The 21,041-nt window shown below is 38.8% G+C and overlaps 1 protein-coding gene across 3 annotated transcripts in view; it reads left to right on the forward strand.

Annotated features, from left to right (window-relative positions):
• The window catches only part of lrrcc1 (leucine rich repeat and coiled-coil centrosomal protein 1), a 200,518-nt gene that overhangs the window by 117,974 nt on the left and 61,503 nt on the right, over window positions 1-21,041 (forward strand). For all 3 annotated transcript variants that reach the window (XM_043688159.2, XM_087986500.1, XM_043688160.2), the window contains 4 exons: window positions 1,534-1,735; window positions 2,887-3,035; window positions 12,092-12,296; window positions 16,084-16,223. In XM_043688159.2, coding sequence (XP_043544094.2) covers window positions 1,534-1,735; window positions 2,887-3,035; window positions 12,092-12,296; window positions 16,084-16,223 — 696 coding nt within the window. The remainder of the gene's footprint in view (window positions 1-1,533; window positions 1,736-2,886; window positions 3,036-12,091; window positions 12,297-16,083; window positions 16,224-21,041) is intronic.

The raw sequence follows: 21,041 nt of genomic DNA on the forward strand, positions 1-21,041 counted from the left end.
GGTGTGTTTCTTGAATAAAGGTAGCTAGATGTCACTGAATGAGAATTCAGAGTATTTTGGGGTATAGAATGGTGTTGGTAGATTAGGTAAAAACAAAGACTGCAGATGCTGGAAACCAGAGTCTAGATTAGACTGGGGTGCTGGAAAAGCATAGCAGTTCAGGCACCATCCGAGGAGTAGATTGCCAAGTGTGTTTTGTGTAACGGGTGAGATAAATTTAGAGTTAAGTCATTGAATGTGGTTTTATTACATTGAGGGTGTTTGATAGTAGCTGATTTGTCCCACTCACTTTGTTTGAAGCATCTTTCATGTAAGTTCCCTGTCCTGCAATTTTCATCTATATTGTACATCTTCATTCATATGTTACTGCAGAAATGTGCTTAGTGCTACCTTGACAAACCCCTGCAGCCATATGTCCAATTTCATGTCCTGTCGTCTTCTTCGTGTGGTCTCCTGGGCATCATTCCCTCCCTTGAAAACCAATTCTTTCAAATGTCTTGGCTGCTGCTTTGAGACTTCACCACTAAATTGTTAGTTCCTTGATAACGCACTTCCTGCTTTCAAAAGCTTTCTAAAAGATATTTTTTGATCATGCTTTCATCATATCTTATCTTTTTTTCCAATTCTTGCCAACAACTCTTCTGTTTTGGAACATATTTGTCAAAGATATGGTATAAGGATAGATATTGTTTCACGATTTAAGCCATAACTTGCTTTTTTAAAGCCTATTGAATCATTTTCCAAACAGAATTTCTCATTGTGGGCTGCTTTCACTGACATCGAAGGAAATTTTCTCTTAACTTAAATGCAGCTGAATTGTTTTAATACAAATTGGCTATTTTTCTCTCAGTACTGTTAATGGTAAACAATTGATGGATCTCTCAGTGGAAAAAAAGTGAAACCCCACTACTATAAACAGAACAATTTGTTTCTACAGTATTAACTGTGTTTGCATTGTTTCTTTTCTGTTCAAAGCAGGGCAAATACAAATTGGAAGTAAATTGCTGTTAACGTATAGCTCAATCTTAGCTATTACTTATCAGCTATTACTTAACAGCTGAGGTTAAAAGGCATAAAAAACATGCCATTAAAACTGTACCTTTATGAGATAGAAAATAAATTTTCTTTATTTTCCTTCCATAAATATGGAATTCTGGCTGGAGGTTATGGTTTAGACATGGATTGTTAAATGACAGCTGGAGATATGCACAAAATGAGTAAATTTCAAATATCTGCATATCTCTGTCATCCACTGGATCTTTTCAAATGTGGTTCAAAGTAATAGTTATATTGCATGTTGAATAATAAAAAAAGCAAACGAAAAGTACATTTAGAAAGATGTAACTATTCAAATATAATAGCTCGTGTGAATGGTTCGATGGATGTTTATTTGCATATATGTCAAGTTGGAATCTGTATCTTGTATTTAAAGAACAGCTGATAAAGACTAAAAAGAAATTAATTAACTATGCATCACAAAAATGTGATCATCAGCATGAAAAGTGTGGGATATTAAAATATTTTTAAACACAGGGACAAGCAGCCTTGCCTACGAAAATTGAAATCATCTAACAAACAACTCAGAAGTGAAGACTTCTCCAGCAGTTCACCTGTGGAATCTGCTGAGCTCCGAATAGTGGGATATGTACCCAAAACTCTGTTAGCTGGGCAAAAACCTCAACACAAATCACAAGACAGCAAGAAAACTAGTACAACTGAGGAGTCCACATACAGGGTAATGAAATTAATGATTTTTTTTCCAAAATCAATTCAAGAATGACAAGCAATGTACATTAATCAACAGCACCTGATTTTAGACAAATATATCGTTGTAGGAAAACCTTTTTTCTGAATACCTGCATGCATCAGCATTTAGTTGTGCTAAAATCTCCTAGTTCATGCTCATATTGGCTTGCAAGTTAATCTAAATGACCAATTTAGTATGTGTCTTTCGAGTGGAATAATGGAGAAGATCTGACATCTATTGAAATAGTTTAGTCAATGTGCCATGAGAGTGTCACAAACAAAAGGCTTCAAATAATGAGCTGAAAGACATAATAGATATGCCACAAAACCAAAAATGTCTTATTTGTTGGAAAATGAGCTTCAGGTTTTATTTCCCTTAAATTATACAGGTATGGGAGTACTTTGCTGCTCTTTAGCTGAAATTTATGGTTCTAGGCAAAGATTATTGACGAACAATTCTGGGTGTACATAAATGCACATGAGGGGGCTGGTTAGTTCAGTTGCCTAGATGACAAGTTTCGAAATGCAGAATGACACTAACATTGTCAATTCTATTCCTGCACTGGTTACCATGAAGGTCCCTCCTTCTCAACCTCACCCTTCGACTGAGGTGTGGTGACTCCAAGTTAAATAACCACCAGTCATCTCTCTCTTTAACCTAAGATTATGCTCTTGGAGTCTCCCATGAGGGAAGGTATCCTTTCTTCATTTACCCTGTCAAACTACTTAAGAATCCTGTAAGTGTTAATGAGATCACCTCTTGTTCTTCTAAATTCCAACAAGTGAAGTCTCAACCTGTTCAACCTTTGCTCATAATACAGTCCCTCAATACCAGAGACCATCCTTGTCTTACTGGCTCCAATCAGATTATATCTTCCTTAAATAAGGGAACCAGTACTGCTCACAGTACTCAGATGTGGTCTCACCTTGCACAGTTGCAGTAAGATTTTCTCATTCTCCAACCATTTGAAATAAGGGCCAACATTCCATTAGCCTTCCTGATTATTTGATGCATCTGTGTGTTAGCTTACTACATTTAATGTACAAGTACCCTAAGTCCCTTATGTTGCAGCTTTCTGCATTTTTTTTTCAATTTAAATAATAATGTTATTTTGTTCTTTGTTCCTTCCTTCCTATGAGGTCCTTATTCAAGAGTTGGACCAAGAAAGAGAGATGAGATGGAAGGCAGAGCAAACTGTGAAACAGTTGACAGACCACATAAAAGAACTACAAAATCAGGCAAATGAGAAAAGTGATTTTCATGACATGGCTGTACATACAACAGACAGGTACTCAAATAACATTTATTATTTATTATCAGAACTTTATAGTGTTAATATAATACAGTATATATGTCAAATGCATCCAAGAATACTTTGTACTATCTAAACAGTGGCTATGTAACTTGAAAGTAAAGTAAATGATCTGACTGTGGATTAAGATGACTAAGATTGGTGGAGTGGCAGATAGTGAAGGAGATTGTCAGAGAATACAGCAGAATACAGACAGTTTGGAGAGAATTAGCAGATGGAGTTCAATCCGGACAAATGTGAGGTGATGCATTTTGGAAGATGCAATTCCAGAGCGAACTATACAGTAAATAGAAACATTTTGGGGAAAATTGATGTGCAGAGAGATCTGGGTATTAAGGTGCATTGTTCCCTGAAGGTTGCAACGCAGGTCAGTAGAGTGGTCAAGAAGGCATACGGCATGCTTTCCTTCATCGAACGGGGTATTGAGTACAAGAATTGGCAGGTCATGTTACAATTGTAACTTTGGTTCGGCCACATTTGGTATACTGTGTATAGTTCTGGTCGCCACATTACCAAAAGGATTTGGACGCTTTGGAGAGGCTGCAAAGGAGGTTCACCAGGATGTTGTCTGCTACGGAGGGTGTTAGCTATGAGGAGAGGTTGAGTAGATTAGAATTATTTTCATTGGAAAGAAGGCGGTTGAGGGGGGTACCTGATTGAGGCCTACAAAATCATGAGAGGTATAGATAGAGTGAATAGCAAGAAACTTTCTCCCAGAGTGGGGGACTCAATTACTCGGGGTCACAAGTTCAAAGTGAGAGGGAAAAGATTTAGGGGAGATATACATGGAAGGTTTTTTATGCAGAGCGTATGCGTGCCTGGAATGCGTTGCCAGCAGAGGTGGTAAGAGCGGGAACGATAGTGCAATTTATCTAGACAAATACAGGGCAGGTAGCAAAGGGATACAGATCCTTAGAAAATAGACAGCAGATTTAGATACAGGATCTGGATCGGCACAGGCTTTGAGTGCCGAAGGGCCTGTTCCTGCGCTGTAATGTTCTTTGTTCTTTGTAGAGTTGACTAAGACCAGCTTCAGGGCAGAGTATCTTGTATAACACTAAGTGTAGTATAATGTCCCATACTTAAAATGTTCTCGAAATGTCTTTTACACTCTATGGGGAAAAAGAAATACCAATCACAAAGCATGAAGGCTTTATACTTGTTGATTCTTGGGTACTACATTGATGTTTAAAATGTATCTAAAATTGTACCTAGTCACGAAAGTTGGCTGTATTCATGTAATAATGCAATTATACTATAAATAAAACCTAACCATTATCCTGTGTAAATAATTCCCTACTGTGATCTTGATGCTGTAAGGTAGGTGCCCCAGCAATTCAAATGAAGATTCTTAGCAGAATCTGCAAAAAAAACTTGCATTTATATCGTGCATTTTAATGTGCGTCACTATATAAAATTTTATACCAAGCAGACATTAGGATAGGTGATCAAATTGTTGGGTACAGAAGTGAGTCTTAATGAACATGTCAAAAAAAGGTCAAGAAATGAAGAGATTCAGGGAGAGAATTCCAGAGAATTTTCAGTTCTTTGCCTTGTACCATTTCTAGCTCCTTATTGTGCTTCTCCCTGTCTGTGGCTGCTCCCTGGTCTGGTCTGATCTGGTCAAAATTCTTGACCAGCAGATTTGTGGTGGTCATATTAATCCTTGTCTGAGACTCCCTTTACAGAAGTCGTAGCACTATTCACCCTGATGTGACTGAAAAATCTCCCAAGTGTGGAAAGTACACCTCAGCTAAAATACTATAATCAAATCTCTTTTCATAATCAGATGAGAAAACATTTATGAGTGCAGATCGTTCACTGCAGTATTTCTTTATGTTTGATTCAACCCACAGAGGTTTTTCTACAATCTTGCCTCCCCTTCATATGTGACTTTTGGAAAACCCTGTAGACCGAGTTAAGCTGCAAACTATGTATAAATAATGCCATCAATTTTCAGTGTCCACAAAAGCTTACAAATATCTTGTGATGTCACTGACACGGTGTCATTAATTTGTAGCCAACAGTAATGTCTGCTCTGTTCTTTGTGATTGTACAAGTCTGGAATGTCAAAATTTCCTGAGAAGTTATTTTAAAACTGAGCTTGTTCATGTTTGTGGATAGTATGGGTCATTAGGAATAACATTTTTGTTAATTAAAATATGTTATTAATAATAATAAGGTTTCATTTCAGTGCAGTTGATTATGTGATACTTATCATGAAATGAAGAAGATAACAGTGCTAATACTAAATAAAAAACTGCAGATGCTGTAAATGAGAAACAAATACAGAAGTTGCTGGAAAAGCTCAGCAGGTCTGGCAGCATCTGTGGAGAGAAATCAGAGTTAACATTTTGGGTCCAGTGACCCTTTCTCAGAACAGTTCTGAGGAAGGGTCACTGGACCCGGAACATTAACTTGATTTCTCTTCACAGAAGCTGCCAGACATGCTGAGCTTTCCCAACAACATCTGTTTTTGTGACTGTGCCGATACTGTTTGCTGAATTGCAAATTTGACCTTGCTGAAATTGTTTCGAATTTGCACGAATTATAAAACTGGATAATTTCACTGCGTTTCATATTGATTTGATTTGATTTATTATTGTTATATTATCAAGATAGTAAGTGCATCAGAGTAATGGAATAGAATGCAGAGTATAGTGTTACAGCTACAGAGAAGGTGCAGAGGAAAATCAGCTCTAATGTATGAGAGGTCATTCTGATAACATTGGGGAAGAAGATGGTCTTAAATCCATTGGTGCATGCTTAGAACAAATGTTAATCTGATTGTTTGATGTTATATTACTTCATATTTAATGGAGCAATATACTAAATATTTCTCATTCATTTATAATGTCAAAAATAAAATAGTATTGATGTTTATATTTAACTTCTTAGGATTTTCCTAATCAGTGATGCATGGGTTTTTAAGATAAAATGTTTAAAGTTATGGTGACATAAGCTTCGCATACAGTATGTAAACAACTATTAACATACAAAACAGATCGTAGAAGATAATTTGTTCAATAAAATCTGCAAAGGTCTTAAGGCTTTTATGTATTCAAATCTACTCTTATATAAAATGAAGTCATAAAATGAACTAGGAAAAGAATTAATGAGATACTGCAGTAGTTAAGTTCTAAATAACCTTAAAAGCCAAGATCATTATTCTCTGTCAATTATCAAATATAATTTGGGTGTATGTATGAGTAATTCCATTCTCCATTAATGTAAGCTGATCGAAAATTCTGCTCCTCATGACCTGACTCATATCAAGTGTGGTTAATTCACCAGCCCTATTTTTACCGACCTAGGCATTCAAGTGATGCCTTGATTTAAAAATTCTCATCCTTGTTGTCAAATCTGTCCATGGACTTGTTTCTCATAAACTTTGTAATCTTCTCAAATGATGCAACTCTCCAAGAAATTTGCCTTACACCCAGAACTTAATTTAAAACTTATTAAGCTTGTGGGGCAAGATTATCACCAGTATGTTGTCCATGGAAGATCATTCGTAGTTCATAGATACAAAAAGTATTCAACAAGGCTGATGAATTGTAGAGCTTATCTCAAAGGGATTGCAGTTCAGAGGTGAGTTCATGTCTGCAAAGCCTTGTCAGACCCCATCTGGTTTCAGTTTTTATTTCTTCGTGGGATAAGAATGTCATTGGCAAGCCCAGCATTTGTTACCAATCTCTGTGATAGAGTCATAGAAATATACAGCACGGAAGCAGAACCTTTGGTCCAACTCGTTCATGCTGACCAGATATCCCAACCTAATCTAGTCCTATTTGTCAACACTTGGCCCATATCTCTCTAAACCCTTCCTATTCATATACCCATCCAGGTGCCTTTTAAATGTTGCAATTGTACTAGCCTCCACCACTTCCTTTGGCAGCTCATTCCACGCCACCCTCTGCGTGAAAAAGTTGCCCTTAGGTCTCTTTTATAACTTCCCCTCTTACCCTAAACCTATGCCCTCAGTTCTGGACTCCCTGACCCCAGGGAAAAGACTTTGCTTATTTATCCTATCCATGCCCCTCATGATTTTATAAACCCTTGACATTCCAGGGAAAACAGCCCCAGCCTATTCAGCCTCTCCCTAAAGCTCAAATCCTCTAACCCTGGCAACATCCTTGTAAATCTTGTCTGAACCCTTTCAAGTTTCACAACATCCTTCCGATATGAAGGAGACCAGAAATGCATGCAATATTCCAAAAGTGGCCTCACCTCCCAACTCCTATACTCAATACCCTAATCAAGAAAGGAAAGCATACGAAACATCATCTTCACTATCCTATCTACCTGCAACAGTATGCTCCTTTTAGATGCAGAACCTCAGAAAAGATATTAGAGTTGGAAGAGGGTAAGCATAGATCAAGCAGAATGATACCAGGTATTAAACTACAAAATTATTTTGGTGGATGTTTTGATTAAATATTTCAGCAATAGATATTTTCAAATTCTGTAATGACTAACGGTAAAAAAGCTGGTTTATATAACTCTAGAAAGCTGCCCTATATTCGTATTTGTATCTTTTTTTTCTCTCAGTTGTAACTGTCTCCTGATCTGGCCTTTGTCATCCAAGATACATAGGATGATTGGAACAGTGATATTTAAGTTTATAAGTTAGAAGGCATATTAAGAATACTGAGGGAGAGAAGTTTGAGAGTGCATGGGGATGTTTCAAAGATCTGGAAATAGTGAAGATAGGTGTGGAAGAGTGGAGAGATTAGATTAGATTAGATTACATTACATTACATGACAGCGTGGAAACAGACCCTTCGGCCCAACAAGTCCACACCGACCCGCCGAAGCGCAACCCACCCATGCCCCTACATTTACCCCTTACCTAACACTACGGGCAATTTAGCACAGCCAATTCACCTGACCTGCACATCTTTGGACTGTAGGAGGAAACCGGAGCACCCGGAGAAACCCACGCAGACACGGGGAGAACGTGCAAACTCCACACAGTCAGTCGCCTGAGGCGGGAATTGAACCCGGGTCTCAGGCGCTGTGAGGCAGCAGTGCTAACCACTGTGCCACCGTGCCGCCCACAACATGAGTGAGAGATGTTGTATAGAGAACAGATGGTGTGTTGAAGTGGCAGGCAACTGAAAGCTCAAAGTCTTTTTTGCAGACAGAAAGTAAGTGTTCTGCATAGTGGTCACCCAGTCCATGCTTCATTTCCCAATGTAGAAGAGACCACATTGTATTTAGAGATGTTGTGGTCTCTACGTTTTGTGCAGTAAGTCATTGGGTCAGAGAATATGTCCATAAAGTGGGAGTGGATGCTGTATTGGGGTAGTTTTGGGCAGTTGTCATGAGATGTCTGAGCACTACTTCAGTGGTGGCAGTGTGCAAGACTATTGGAGGAGATAAGTGGGAGTCCGAGGAATGTTCGAAGTAATATTGGAAGCTGTTGATTAATGGAAAATGAGTAGTGAGATTTAACAGGAAGTATGATTGTTCACGAACTATTCCCCCTTTCACATGTAAAACAGTATTGGCTTTGCAGCAATGAGCATGAAAATGTGTTGCTTCAATGCATGGTGTTTTATCAATCCTGTATGAAAATCGACGTATTTCTTAAGAAAAAGAAATTTTAAATTTAAGTAAAATTTTCACCCTAAATTCAATGGAAAACCATATTGTAAAGAAGGACAGTTCTTAAATTAATTCGAGATTTTTAACTCAAATTGAATAATTTTATACCACAAGAAATAAATATGGAAATTTTAAGGCAAAGTAGAAGCATAGGATCCCTACATGATAGTGGTGTTAGTTAGTTTTTAAAAATATCCCTGTTTTTAAAGAAGTGCTGTAATTTGGCTTATGCACTTTATTTTGTGTGATGCAAATTGAACCAATATTGATTTGTAAATTATATGAGCAGCTATTCAATATCATTGATCTTAAATCTCAATACTTGACGTATGTGAAGAAGTGTGTGCTGTTGGTTATAGGTTATGTCTGACCCTGACAAAACCCTTTGAATAAAAATAGCTGTTTAACCACACCACACTGACTTCTTTGTTTAACTAAGAGAGAAGGAAGTACTTATAACACAATAATCTCAGTTTGAAAATACCTAGTGTTGCTGATGGTGTCAAGAGTTAGAGATTTATGAACATCAACAATAATGATTGTGTCAAGTATTCTCATTCATTCATTCATTCATACTATAGTCTGTGTAATGTGCCAGCAAAAAAAAACCTCCTATCACCACAAGGTTACAGTGTAGAATACAAGGGTGCTGACTAAAATGTATGGAAAAAAATATGATCCTGTTTATAATGGCTGCCTAAACAGTGACTATAACTTTTATATTTTAAGTCTTTTGAATACAATACTCTGCATGAGGGAATCCATTAGTTTTATTTCAAATTACAGTAGGATTTATTTTGAGTATTTGCGTAAATGAATTGTACCATTTATAATGCTTGCTTTGAAAACTGTGTTTTAATCATGTCGGACGACTATCCATTAATACAAGTGTTTTGAAATCAGGCCGTAGGATAGTAGTGTTGGCAACATTATTTTAAATGGAGCTCATCTGCTCTGCCTGTTCTTTTCCTCCATCTTCCCTACCTTCTACATTTTTTATCCTCTTCTGTCTTCTCTGACCCTCTGCCTCGGACACCTACACACAGCCCCCGACTTCTAGCTTCCAAAGCAGCGAAGGCAGTGACCTGAAGCAGGAATGCCAGCGACCAGCAGCCCAGTGCGAAGTGAGGGGCAGGGCCCGGTTTCCCAGCATGGCGGCAGCCAACAGTCAGACCACGTGGAGACCCCCTTCACTGGTCCGTGACGGAGAGTCTTTGGAGACAGACTATGATGTTTGTCTTTTTAACCTTGCTTCTTGTTTTTCTGACCTATGGCTATAATGTAACCTTTTTTTCTTAATTTCTCTATTCTGTAGTTAAGAATAGTACCTAGGTAGTCTGCATCTAAGATGGTGCCATGTGTTGGTGACATTGTTACAATGTAACTAATCTTGTAAATGAAGAACCTGTACCAAAATACCTTTGTACATAAGATGGCTCTATTAGTGGTGACCTATAAACTTTTCACTGTACTCATTTGAGTACATGTGACAATAAAGCTAATTCAATTTGATTCAACATCCTTATTACGTCTATCTTGTCTAATCCTGTTATAGAGTTTAATGGGTTTCCATGAGATATACCCTCATTGTTCTAAACTTCAGTGAATACAGCCCTAACTAATTCAGTCTCTTCAGTTGTCAGTCCTGCCATACCGTGAATCAGTCTGATAAATCTTGTTGCACTCCTTCCCTAGCCAGAGCATCCTTTTCTCGGGTAAGGAGACCAGACTCCAAACAATCTGCCAGGTGTGGTCTCAATAACAGCTGCCATCTTACTGGATATTTCCGATGACTAAAGAGTCCAGAATCAGGGGTCACAGTTTATAGATACAGGGTAGGCCATTTTGGATGAGGTGAGGAGAAATCTCTTCACCTAGAGAGTGTTGAGCCCGTGGCATTCTTTGCCACAGAAAGCGGTCAGGCCAAAACATTGAATATTTTCAAGGCGTTAGAGAGAGTTCTTAGGGCTAAAAGGTTCAAAGGGAGAAAATGGAATAGGGTACTGAGTTTTAAAATAAGCTATGATCGCATTCACTGCTGGAACAGAATCAAAAAGCTGATCAGCCTCCTCTTGCTCCTTTTTATGTGATTTTATGTTTATAGTTATAGTATTCTTCAAACATTGAAAATCCAGAGTATTTAATTTAACAAAGCCTGCTCAGAATTAGTGAATTATTTTATAACATTTTCATTTTGACTGATTTTCCAAATGTTTTATTTTCATAATTCAGCAATGATTCTACTGTGCTTTGCCACCAAAACCATAAAGATGAACTAGCCTATTGAAGGCGCATTTAGTGTTTTGATAGACAATTGTGTCTACATGTTAAATATTTATATTTGGCCAACCATGTAATTAGTTTTGATTTTAATTTTTCTTTTGGTGTTCGTAATGAAAGTGCAATGTTTAAGTTTGCACAAATGTATTGGGAGCAGTTAAATGTTTTAAATATCAATATTGGCATTCTTCATTTTTGATGGAACATTAAAGTTGTTATTTTTATTTACTGTACTTGAAACAATGCTTTTAATTTGGTACTTTGGTCAGTCGTGTTGCTTACATAATAGTTTTGCAGAGACTGCTCAAAACAGTAAGTTAATTTTCAACTTGTTTAGTATCTTACCAACACAGCATGCCATTATTTAATGACTGATGAACAAAGTCATTGTTTTAAAGTACTTGGCTCAGTGGCTAGCACTGCTGCCTCACAGCACCAGGAACCTGGGTTCAACTCCAGCCTCAGGCGCCTGTATATGTGGAGTTTGCACATTCTCCCCGTGTCTGCATGGGTTTCCTCCATGTGCTCCGGTTTCCTCCCACAGACCAAAGATGTGCAGGTTTGGTGAATCGACCATGCTAAATTGCTCATAGTGTTCAGGGATTTGTAGTTTAGGTTCATTAGTCGGGGTAAATGGGTTACTCTTCAGAAGGGTCAGTGTGGACTTGTTGGGCTGATGGGCCTGTTTTCACGTGGTAGGATTTTACTTCATTTCTCCAATTCTGTAGCACGGTCTGTACATTATTCCAGCGTAATACGTAAATGATGCAATGGCTCATTAATATAATTTTGTTCATCCTCTTTATTTTTTTGGAAAGTACCACTGAAGAATTTCTGAAGAAATGTTGTTGACCTCCATAAGAGATAAATTAGTTTTGTGTGAGTGGATTGCTCAGTCGTTTTGTTTTGGAAAAAGCCATGAATATATAATAATTATTACATGTGTACATATATGATTGTCAAAAAAGTAAGCATTATTTAATCACCCCTTTTTAGACTCTTCAGTACAATGTGTATTATGTGGTCCGTTTAGTCATACACCTTTGTTCTATCATTTTGGAACGTACAGGTTGTTTGAGCTTAATATATTCAATGACTTGCTTAATTTTCAATTCAAATTTCTTTTATTATGTTAATTCCAGGCTAAAAGAGTTGCTCGTGAAAGAGAAAGAAGCCAGAAGCCAATTACAAGCTTATGTTGCAGAGTTAAAAAAGAAAATAGGGATGCTTACAGAGGAGTCAAGAAAGTCAAAGATTACCGAAGAAGATCAACGCAAGCTCCTGAAATCACTTGAAGAAACAATTTTGAAGTCGAACTCACAAAGACTGCAGCAGCAAGCTGTAGAGGTAATTGAATATATGGTGTAGCTGTGCTTTGTAACTTAGCTTGTTAATGTAATTTTAAAGCGCCTATTTTAGAGACACCTAAAAGCTAAATGGTATAGTGCGTTGCAAAACTACCAATTCATTTCAGAATCTGATGGATCTTCTGTTGATTAATTATACTAAGTTCGACTCCCACATATTTTGGGAACCTCAGTGTGCCATGGTAGCGTTCGATCATCTTTGGAAAAGAGTGTTTGACAACAAAGATCTTAAACCTGGTACCAAACTCATTGTCTATAGGTCAGCTGTGTTACCTGTCCTCTCTCAGACCAACATCCCCACTATTGAAACCCTGGTTACTGTTAATCAGCTGTGTGAACTAGCCACACCCTTCTCACATAATACTCCCAAAGTAAACTTTCCATTCCTAAGCTTTCATCAAGGCGATACCAGAAGAGCAGAGAAAATACTTCCTGAAAATAATCTCCTGACTTGTAGGAATCTCTTGTCCAAAACTGCACAAACTGGAGAAGTACCTGCAAAGATGCTAACAAATCCAGGTAGAAACCAAGCACAGGAGTATACAACAACCCAAGCATCCAATCCACCACATCATTAGGCATTACCTTTCCATGCATGGCAGGGTGTGTGGATCCAGCATTGGACTATTTAGTCATGGAAACAGAAGTAGGCCACTCAGTACTTCAGGCCTGCTCCAACATTCAGTGAGATCATGGCTGACCTGTGAGTTAAAACAATATACCTGTCTTTGGCCCATATCCCTTAATACCTTTTGCTTCACAAAAATGTATTTGTCTCCGATTTAAATGTTAATAACTGATCTACCATCACACAACACCAGGTTATAGTCCAACCCTCCAATATACTCCCATTGTCCTTCCTAAAGTTTGGTGCCCAGATCTGCTCTCAGATCCCCAAATGGGACCTAATCAGGGTTTCATATAGCAACATATTGAAGCATCATTTCTGCCATTTTACTCCCGACTTCTAGATACAAAGGCCACCATTCTGTGAGCAGCCTTGATGATTTTCTGCTCTTCAGCACCCACAATTCTGCACTGGAAGAAAATTATCCTCACTCTCGAAGGACTGCCAGGTTATAGTCACCTGATGAAGGAGCGTCGCTCCAAAAGCTAGTGTGCTTCCAATTAAACCTGTTGGACTATAACCAGGTGTTGTGTGATTTTTAACTTTGTACACCCCAGTCCAACACCGGCATCTCCGAATCATGATCTACCATCAATTGCTTTATGGAAGACAATTCCTCGACTACCCTGTGTGTGAAGAAGTGCTTCCTAACATCTCTGCTGAATGATCTGGCCCTATTTTTCAGACTATATCCCTAAATCTAGAATCTCCAACCAATAGAAATAGTTCATTTTTATTGACCTGTACTTTCCTGTTAATATCTAGAAACTTCAATCAGATCCCTGCTTAACCTTCTAAACTTTAGAGTAAATGGGCTTTATTTGTGTTAGCTCTCCTCCTCACTTAACCCCTAAAGTTCCCCATTGTAAACCCTCCAATATACTCCCATTGTCCTTCCTAAAGTTTGGTGCCCAGATCTGCTCTCAGACCCCCAAATGGGACCTAATCAGAGTTTCATATAGCAACATATTGAAGCATAATTTCTGCCATTTTACTCCCGACTTCTAGATACAAAGGCCGCCATTCTGTGAGCAGCCTTGATGATTTTCTGCTCTTCAGCACCCACAATTCTGCACTGAAAGAAAATTATCCTCACTCCCGAAGGACTGCCTAAAAAGAGGAATTGCGTTTTTGTGCAGTTTCTCAGGCTATTATGAATCATTATTGTCTTTGAAATATGTGGCATCAAAGCCAGCACACTAAGCCCCCCTCACCTCCATTCCAGGGCCCCAAACAATCCTTCCAGGTGAGACAGAGGTTCACCTGCCTCTCCTCCAACCTAATTGACTGTATCCGGTGCTCCCAATGTGGTCTTCTCTAATTTGGGGAGTCCATACGTAAACTAAGGAAACATTTCGCCGAGCATCTCAGCCTGGCCTGGAGGGGCCGACTGGACCTCCCAGTCACCGCCCATTTTAATCCCCCTGCATTGGCACAACGAATCAAACCACGAATTGGAGAAACAACACCTCATCTTCTGCCTGGGTGGCCTACAACCCAAGGGACTGAACATTGAGTTCTCCACTTTCAAATAACTTCCCTTCCCATCCCCCCGTCTTCCTTCCCAGCTCATCACCCTCCCTTCCACTCCTCTCAGCCACCTACTGGATTCATCCCTCCCATCGAGCAACCAGGTCTTACCTTCTATTTGTCTTAACCTATCCCCACCTCACAACACTGCCCCCCCGCCTCTCCCGCCCCAGCCCCTTTATCTGCAGCTCCCCTAATACCCACCCCCAGTCCTGAAGAAGGGTTACACCCGAAACATCGGCTTCTCCACCTCCTGATGCTGGCTGGCTTGCTGTGTTCTCCCAGCCTCCTGTTTATCTACCTTGAATTCCAGCATCTAAAGTCTTTTTTTGTTAACCAGTTGAGGATGGCAGATTTCTTCCCTGAAGGATATTAGTGAACTAGATTTTTTTTTCCAATAATCCACAATGGTTTCATGGTCATCAGTAGATTCTTAACTCCAGATATTGTTCATTGAATTTTTCATTAACAGGGGGATTGAGTTTAAGAGTCATGAGATCTTGTTGCAGCTCTATAAAACTTTGGTTAGACCGCACTTGGAATACTGCGTCCAGTTCTGGTCACCCTATTGTAGGAAATATGTGGATGCTTTGGAGAGGGTTCAGAGGTGGTTTACCGGGATGCTGCCTGGACTGGAGGGCTTATCTTATGAAGAGAGGTTGACTGAGCTCGGACCTTTTTTCATTGGAGGAAAGGAGGAGGAGAGGGGACCTATTTTAGGTATACAAGATAATGAGAGGCATAGATAGAGTTGATAGCCAGAGACTATTTCCCAGGGCAGAAATGGCTAACACGAGGGGTCATAGTTTTAAGCTAGTTGGAGGAAAGTAAAGAGGAGATGTCAGAGGCGGGTTCTTTACACAGAGAGTTGTGAGAGCATGGAATGCATTGCCAGCAGCAGTTGTGGAAGCAAGGTCATTGGGGACATTTAAGACACTGCTGGACATGCATATGGTCACAGAAATTTGAGGGTGCGTACATGAGGATCAATGGTCGGTACAACATCGTGGGCTGAAGGGCTTGTTCTGTGCTGTACTGTCTTTGTTCTTTGAATTCAAATTCCACCATCTGGCGGGATTTGAACCTGAGTCTCCAGAGCATTAGTTGAGTTTCTGGATTAACAGTCTAGTGATAATACCACTAGACGATGCATCTGTACATTGGAAGTTTTGACTTCCCAGGCAATTCCCTCTTAGTCACTTTATTGAAATTTCCAAGGGCTTCCAATACATATTTTGGACACACAATCCTTTTGAATATCTGAAGGCAAGAAGATCCGGGCCTTTGTTCCTGGTTCTCCAAAGGAGTACACTTAGTTTAAAGACTTTAAACAAGTAGGATTGATTTTTGCTGTTAGTCATAAATGAACACTGAGTCTGTCCTTGTTGAATCATTGATCATTTTCCAGCACTGTTCTCCAATTCCTGAAGCACGAAAAATATACAAGACATTTTTTTTCCCAAAGGTTCAAAGTATTTCTACTTTGAATGGATCAGTCTTGAAAATACTAGTGGTATTGAAAATACTCATAAATCTTTAAGGATATTGCATTAATTATAACTTTGATTTATTGTAACACTTTAATGAGTTTTGCAATTACTGTCCACAGATGAAACGAATTCAAGAAGCAGAGCTAAAAGCCTCAGCAGCTCAAAGAGAAGGAGAGTTACTGCAGATTTCACTCAAACAGCAGAAGGAAAAGGTTCAAGAGCTCCAGGAACTTCTCACTTCCAGAGAGCAAGTGCACAGGTACAGAAAATAATGATTAAAGATTCCATACTTCAGTAGATTCGGAATTGGCTATTCCTGTGATGCTTTATGTAGTCAGTAATTCTGAGGAGTACCATGAATTCTAAGCCAAGTTCAAAATCTTGCACATTAATAATGTTTTTAAAAACTTGCTTTTATTTCAATAGTTTGGTATTGTGCAGTGCTTCTAACTTAGTTTTAATTATTTAATTTTAATTTCATAATCTTCTAACTCATTATTTGTTTGTAGAATACAAGGAGTATAGGTAAGTTGCTGCAGTCTATCTTATATACTCTTGGAGAGGGACTTCACTGTCTATCACTGAGATTTGCTCAGTTGTACCAGGTCCAGTTGAGTCCTTATTGCAAGACTGAGCCTCTGGCAGATAGCGAGGGAACAAACAAGAGAGAAAAACCTACTTGATCTCATCCCTTGTTTTAGATGCATATGTCCATGATAGCATTGCTATGGTTTATCACCTTGCAGTGATTGTAGAGACAAAATTCTGTCTTCACGTTGAGGCTACCCTTCGTTGTGTCATGGGACATTACAATATATCAAATACATTCAGAGTAGACCTGACAGCTGAATACTGAGCATCCATGAAGACTCTGTGGGCCATCAGTAGCTGCTAACTGTATTCAGCCATAATCTATAACCTAACATTTCCCTCATTCTGCCAAAGCTGGTTCAGTGAAGAGGTGCAGGACGATATTTCAGGAGCAGCACTAGGCATACCTAAAAATGAGCTGTCAACCTTGTAAATCTGCAAGATGAGGAGCAGCATGCAATAGACAGGTTTATGAACATAGGAAATAAGAGCAAGAAAAGGACATTTGGCGTATTGAGGCTGCTCTGCCATTCAACAAAATTATGGCTGATCTACCTCAACCCCATTTTCCTGCACCATCCTAAAATCTCTTGGTATTTTTAACGGATAAAAATCTACTGATATTGGTCTTGAATGTATTCTGTGACTGAACTTCTACAACCACAATCAGATCTAAGACATGCCCCATCTAGTTGTGAAGGATGGGCAGAAAATTAAACAACTAACTGGAGGAGGAAGCTCCATTAATATCTTATTCCCAATAGTGGGGAAGCTGAGCAAATCAGTACAGAGATGAGACTGAGCCATTTGCATCCATCTTCAGTCAGAAGAGTAGAGTTGATGAATCTGCCTTAACTTTCTCTTAAGGTCCTACCCTCATCGTAGAGGCTAGTCTTCAGGAATTCACTTCATATAATACAAAGAATTGACTGAAACTATCTGAAACTCCAACGGCCATGGGGTCTTGACAATAGTGCAGCAATAGTACTGAAAGCTTGTGCTCCATAACTAAGCGCACCTGTAGCCAAGCTATTCCACTGCAGATTATTACAAAAGATGAGGAATGGGAATCAACTCACCCCTTTTTAAACCCTTCTTGGTAGTTTGCAACAAATACTATTCTTTTTGGAACAGCTATTGCATTTTCATTAAAAGTTGGTTAGGAAGAAAATGAAAGGTCCAATTACCAAAGAATGGAATTTTATTGTCTACTACCACTGAGAAAATTTAATAAAATTGATATCAGTGAACACTAACGCAGCTAATAAATTTTAGAAAATACTGCAGAATACAGACAGGGAGAAATAAGACTATGCAGTTTATAAGTTCTTCAGTGTCTTTGTGGTTTAGATTTTAAACCTAAGATTATAATTTATTATTTGTTGTCTTGCATCCACAGTAATAGCAGAATGTTTAGGTATCTTTGAGTTTTTACTAAATGGTTGCTTTTCCAAATTACTATTTCGCTGGACACTATTTTCCAAGATAGCGAGAAAAACAGAGTTCCATTTGTTGTTGTCACAAATTCATTTTTGTTCTCTCCATGCTGCTGCTCAAAAACAGTTATTCCAATATAGGACAGTATCTATTGGAGTCTAGCTTCATTATCTTTCCAACCTGACTATTCTCAAATGTGAGCTTTTCATTTTCCAATGTGAAACATTCAATGTGCATATGAACTAATCGGGAAATGCAAATTCTTGGTACCAACTCATTTGCCAAGTTTCAATGTCTTTGCTACAGTGCAGACAGCTGTGTTGGTTTCATATGGATCGAATTATATTTGAATCTATCTGTGGTCAAATGAGCATTACCATTTTGGTACCATGTTTCTTCTACTTTATGAACAGAGCTTGCATTGCCAACACCAAGATAGCCACCTGTATTTGTGCAGATATGATGGTTACATCACACCGTTGCAACAGAGCCTCTCGCCACCCTGGCTGGGCTGCTGGCTGCTGACCCCACCTTGCTTCAAACGATTAATATCCCCCTTTTTCAGAAAATTGCCCCTCCTCCCTTTTGCTAGCTGTTACCCCACCCTCTCATTGCCCAATTTATCATTATTGCTCAGGGAGTGGAGCAAAGAGTAAGGCGAAGGGTGACAGCTCTTTGTGAGCGTGCTAGTGGGTTAACGCTTTTTAAATTCATTTCAGGGGCACTCTTTGCACGGGTCTTTTTTCAGCATCGTGTTGCAAACTTAATAAAACATTAGTAGTCATGATTTGGAGATGCCAGTATTGGACTGGGGTGTACAAAGTTAAAAATCACACAACACCAGGTTATAGTCCAACAGGTTTAATTGGAAGCACACTAGCTTTCGGAGCGACGCTCCTTCATCAGGTGATAGTGATGAAGGAGCGTCGCTCCGAAAGCTAGTGTGCTTCCAATTAAACCTGTTGGACTATAACCTGGTGTTGTGTGATTTTTAACTTAATAAAACAACACACTGACAAGTCAGTTCTACCATATTGTTATGTTCACTGATTTCTGTGAGGCGACTCTCAGGAGTTTGATTTCAAAACTGTGTTTTTGCACAGTTGCTATACCACCTAGTGGTGTCATGGTAGTAAATGCAGTCTTTAAAAAATATTTTCACTTATAAAAAGTTTTGGATATAACAATCAGTTGATAGAATTTTTAATTCAATATTCCACATTTACCACTATCCTAATATGGTTCAACACTGCCTTCACTGAACTGTGTGAAAAATAGCACAGCTATGCCTTACGCGCATAATGTCGGGAAAACCCAACTTGACTAATTGCCATCCCATCAGTCTGCTCTCAATTGACAGAAAAGTGGAAGGTGTTATCAACAGTGCTGTCACTGGCACACCAAATAACCTGCTCACTGATGCTCAGTTTGGATTCTGCCAGGCCACTTATCAAAGCAGTACATTACTAAGTGAAGGACCCCTGGCATAACTGGACTCGATGGAATGTTGAGGAGCTACATTGGTTAGAATCATGCTTAGTACAAAGGAAGATGGTCGATGAAATAGAGTCATACAGCATGGAAACAAACCGTTTGGTACAACTCGTCAATGTCAAACAAGTTTCCCAAACTAAACTAGTCCCACTTACCTGCATTTGGCCCATAGCCCTCTAAACCTTGAAACTCAACAGGTCTAGTAGCATCTGTGGATGTTGAGTCTTCGTAGTTCTTATCAATCTGTTGATAAGTATGTTGTGAGCCACAGAATTTATGAAGTTCCATCACAAGAAGTACAAAGGAATGATTGCACAATAAAGGTTGTGATTCAATTGGTTCATCTCCAAACACCAGCTTGTGACTTCTGACTGACTGGGGCTATGTCTCTTGTACAATTCCATTCTGTCTTCCATTCTATGGACCGAAGCATTAAGATCTTGCTAACAGTTATCGCTGTGAAGATCTTTTCTAATCAACCTGTTCAGAGATTAAATACCACGCCTTTTGGGCAGGTGGGACTTAAACCTCAGCATATTGGTCCAGGGACAGGGGCACTGCTACTGTGCCACAAGTGGGACCCACAGAGCCCTTTACAACCCTCTTGTTGATTAGTAACATCTTGAATTCCAGTTGACATACCATCATGTAAACAGCACATAATCAATATTGGATTGACTAGGTAAGGCATGCTAAAATTATAATTTGTTTCTTAAAAATAATGGTCATCTTACTCCTACTTCCTAACATCACCTGACTGGCTCTTGAACATGAAAATCACTTTGCAAGTGCAATACCAATTTTTGCAAGGTTGTTTTTGTCCACCAGAGAGATTGGGATCTCATGGTTTGTAAGATTCTCATTAGACCAAAAACAAAATACTGAGAATGCTCAAAATCTGAGATAAAACCAATAAATGCTTAACAAGTTCAACATGAGGAGAGACAAGGCAGTAGTGAAGGGGTAATGTCACTAGACCAGCAATCCAGAACCTCGGCTAATGTTCTGAATACATGAGTTCAAATGCACCATGGCAGATGGTGAAGTTTGATTTCAGTAAAAAATCTGGAATAAAATGCTAGTCTTATGGTGTATCCCTGTCAATTCTCATAACAACTCATTTTGTTCATTCATGTTCTTTAAGGAAGGATATATGTCATCCTTACATGATCTGGTCTTGACTCCAGACATGCTATCTTATAATGCAGTCATCACCAAGTGTGTTTTCTTGGCTGGGTAGGGTAAGTACTGAACTCACCATCTTCATACCTGCTCTTGAGCTCATCCCCCAGAATTAAAATGGGAATTAAATACTATAAAAAATGTCAACTGACCATGCAATAATGTACGTGTCTGTTTAATGTTTCCAGTATAGTTTCATTATAATACTGCAAATGGCTTCACTGAGAGAATTGTCTTATCTTCTTTTAATGTGATACTCTAATATGTTGTTTTTAATTCCACTTGCTACTATTGGAATAATAGTGGAAGATTTTTATGTTGTATCACATATACAGATATAATGCTGTAGTTGCATTCCACCAAAACTTTACTT

Source organism: Chiloscyllium plagiosum, unplaced genomic scaffold (assembly GCF_037043375.1).
Source record: "Chiloscyllium plagiosum isolate Xiang-an unplaced genomic scaffold, Cpla_swu_hap1 HiC_scaffold_4, whole genome shotgun sequence".
Lineage (NCBI taxonomy): Eukaryota > Metazoa > Chordata > Chondrichthyes > Orectolobiformes > Hemiscylliidae > Chiloscyllium > Chiloscyllium plagiosum.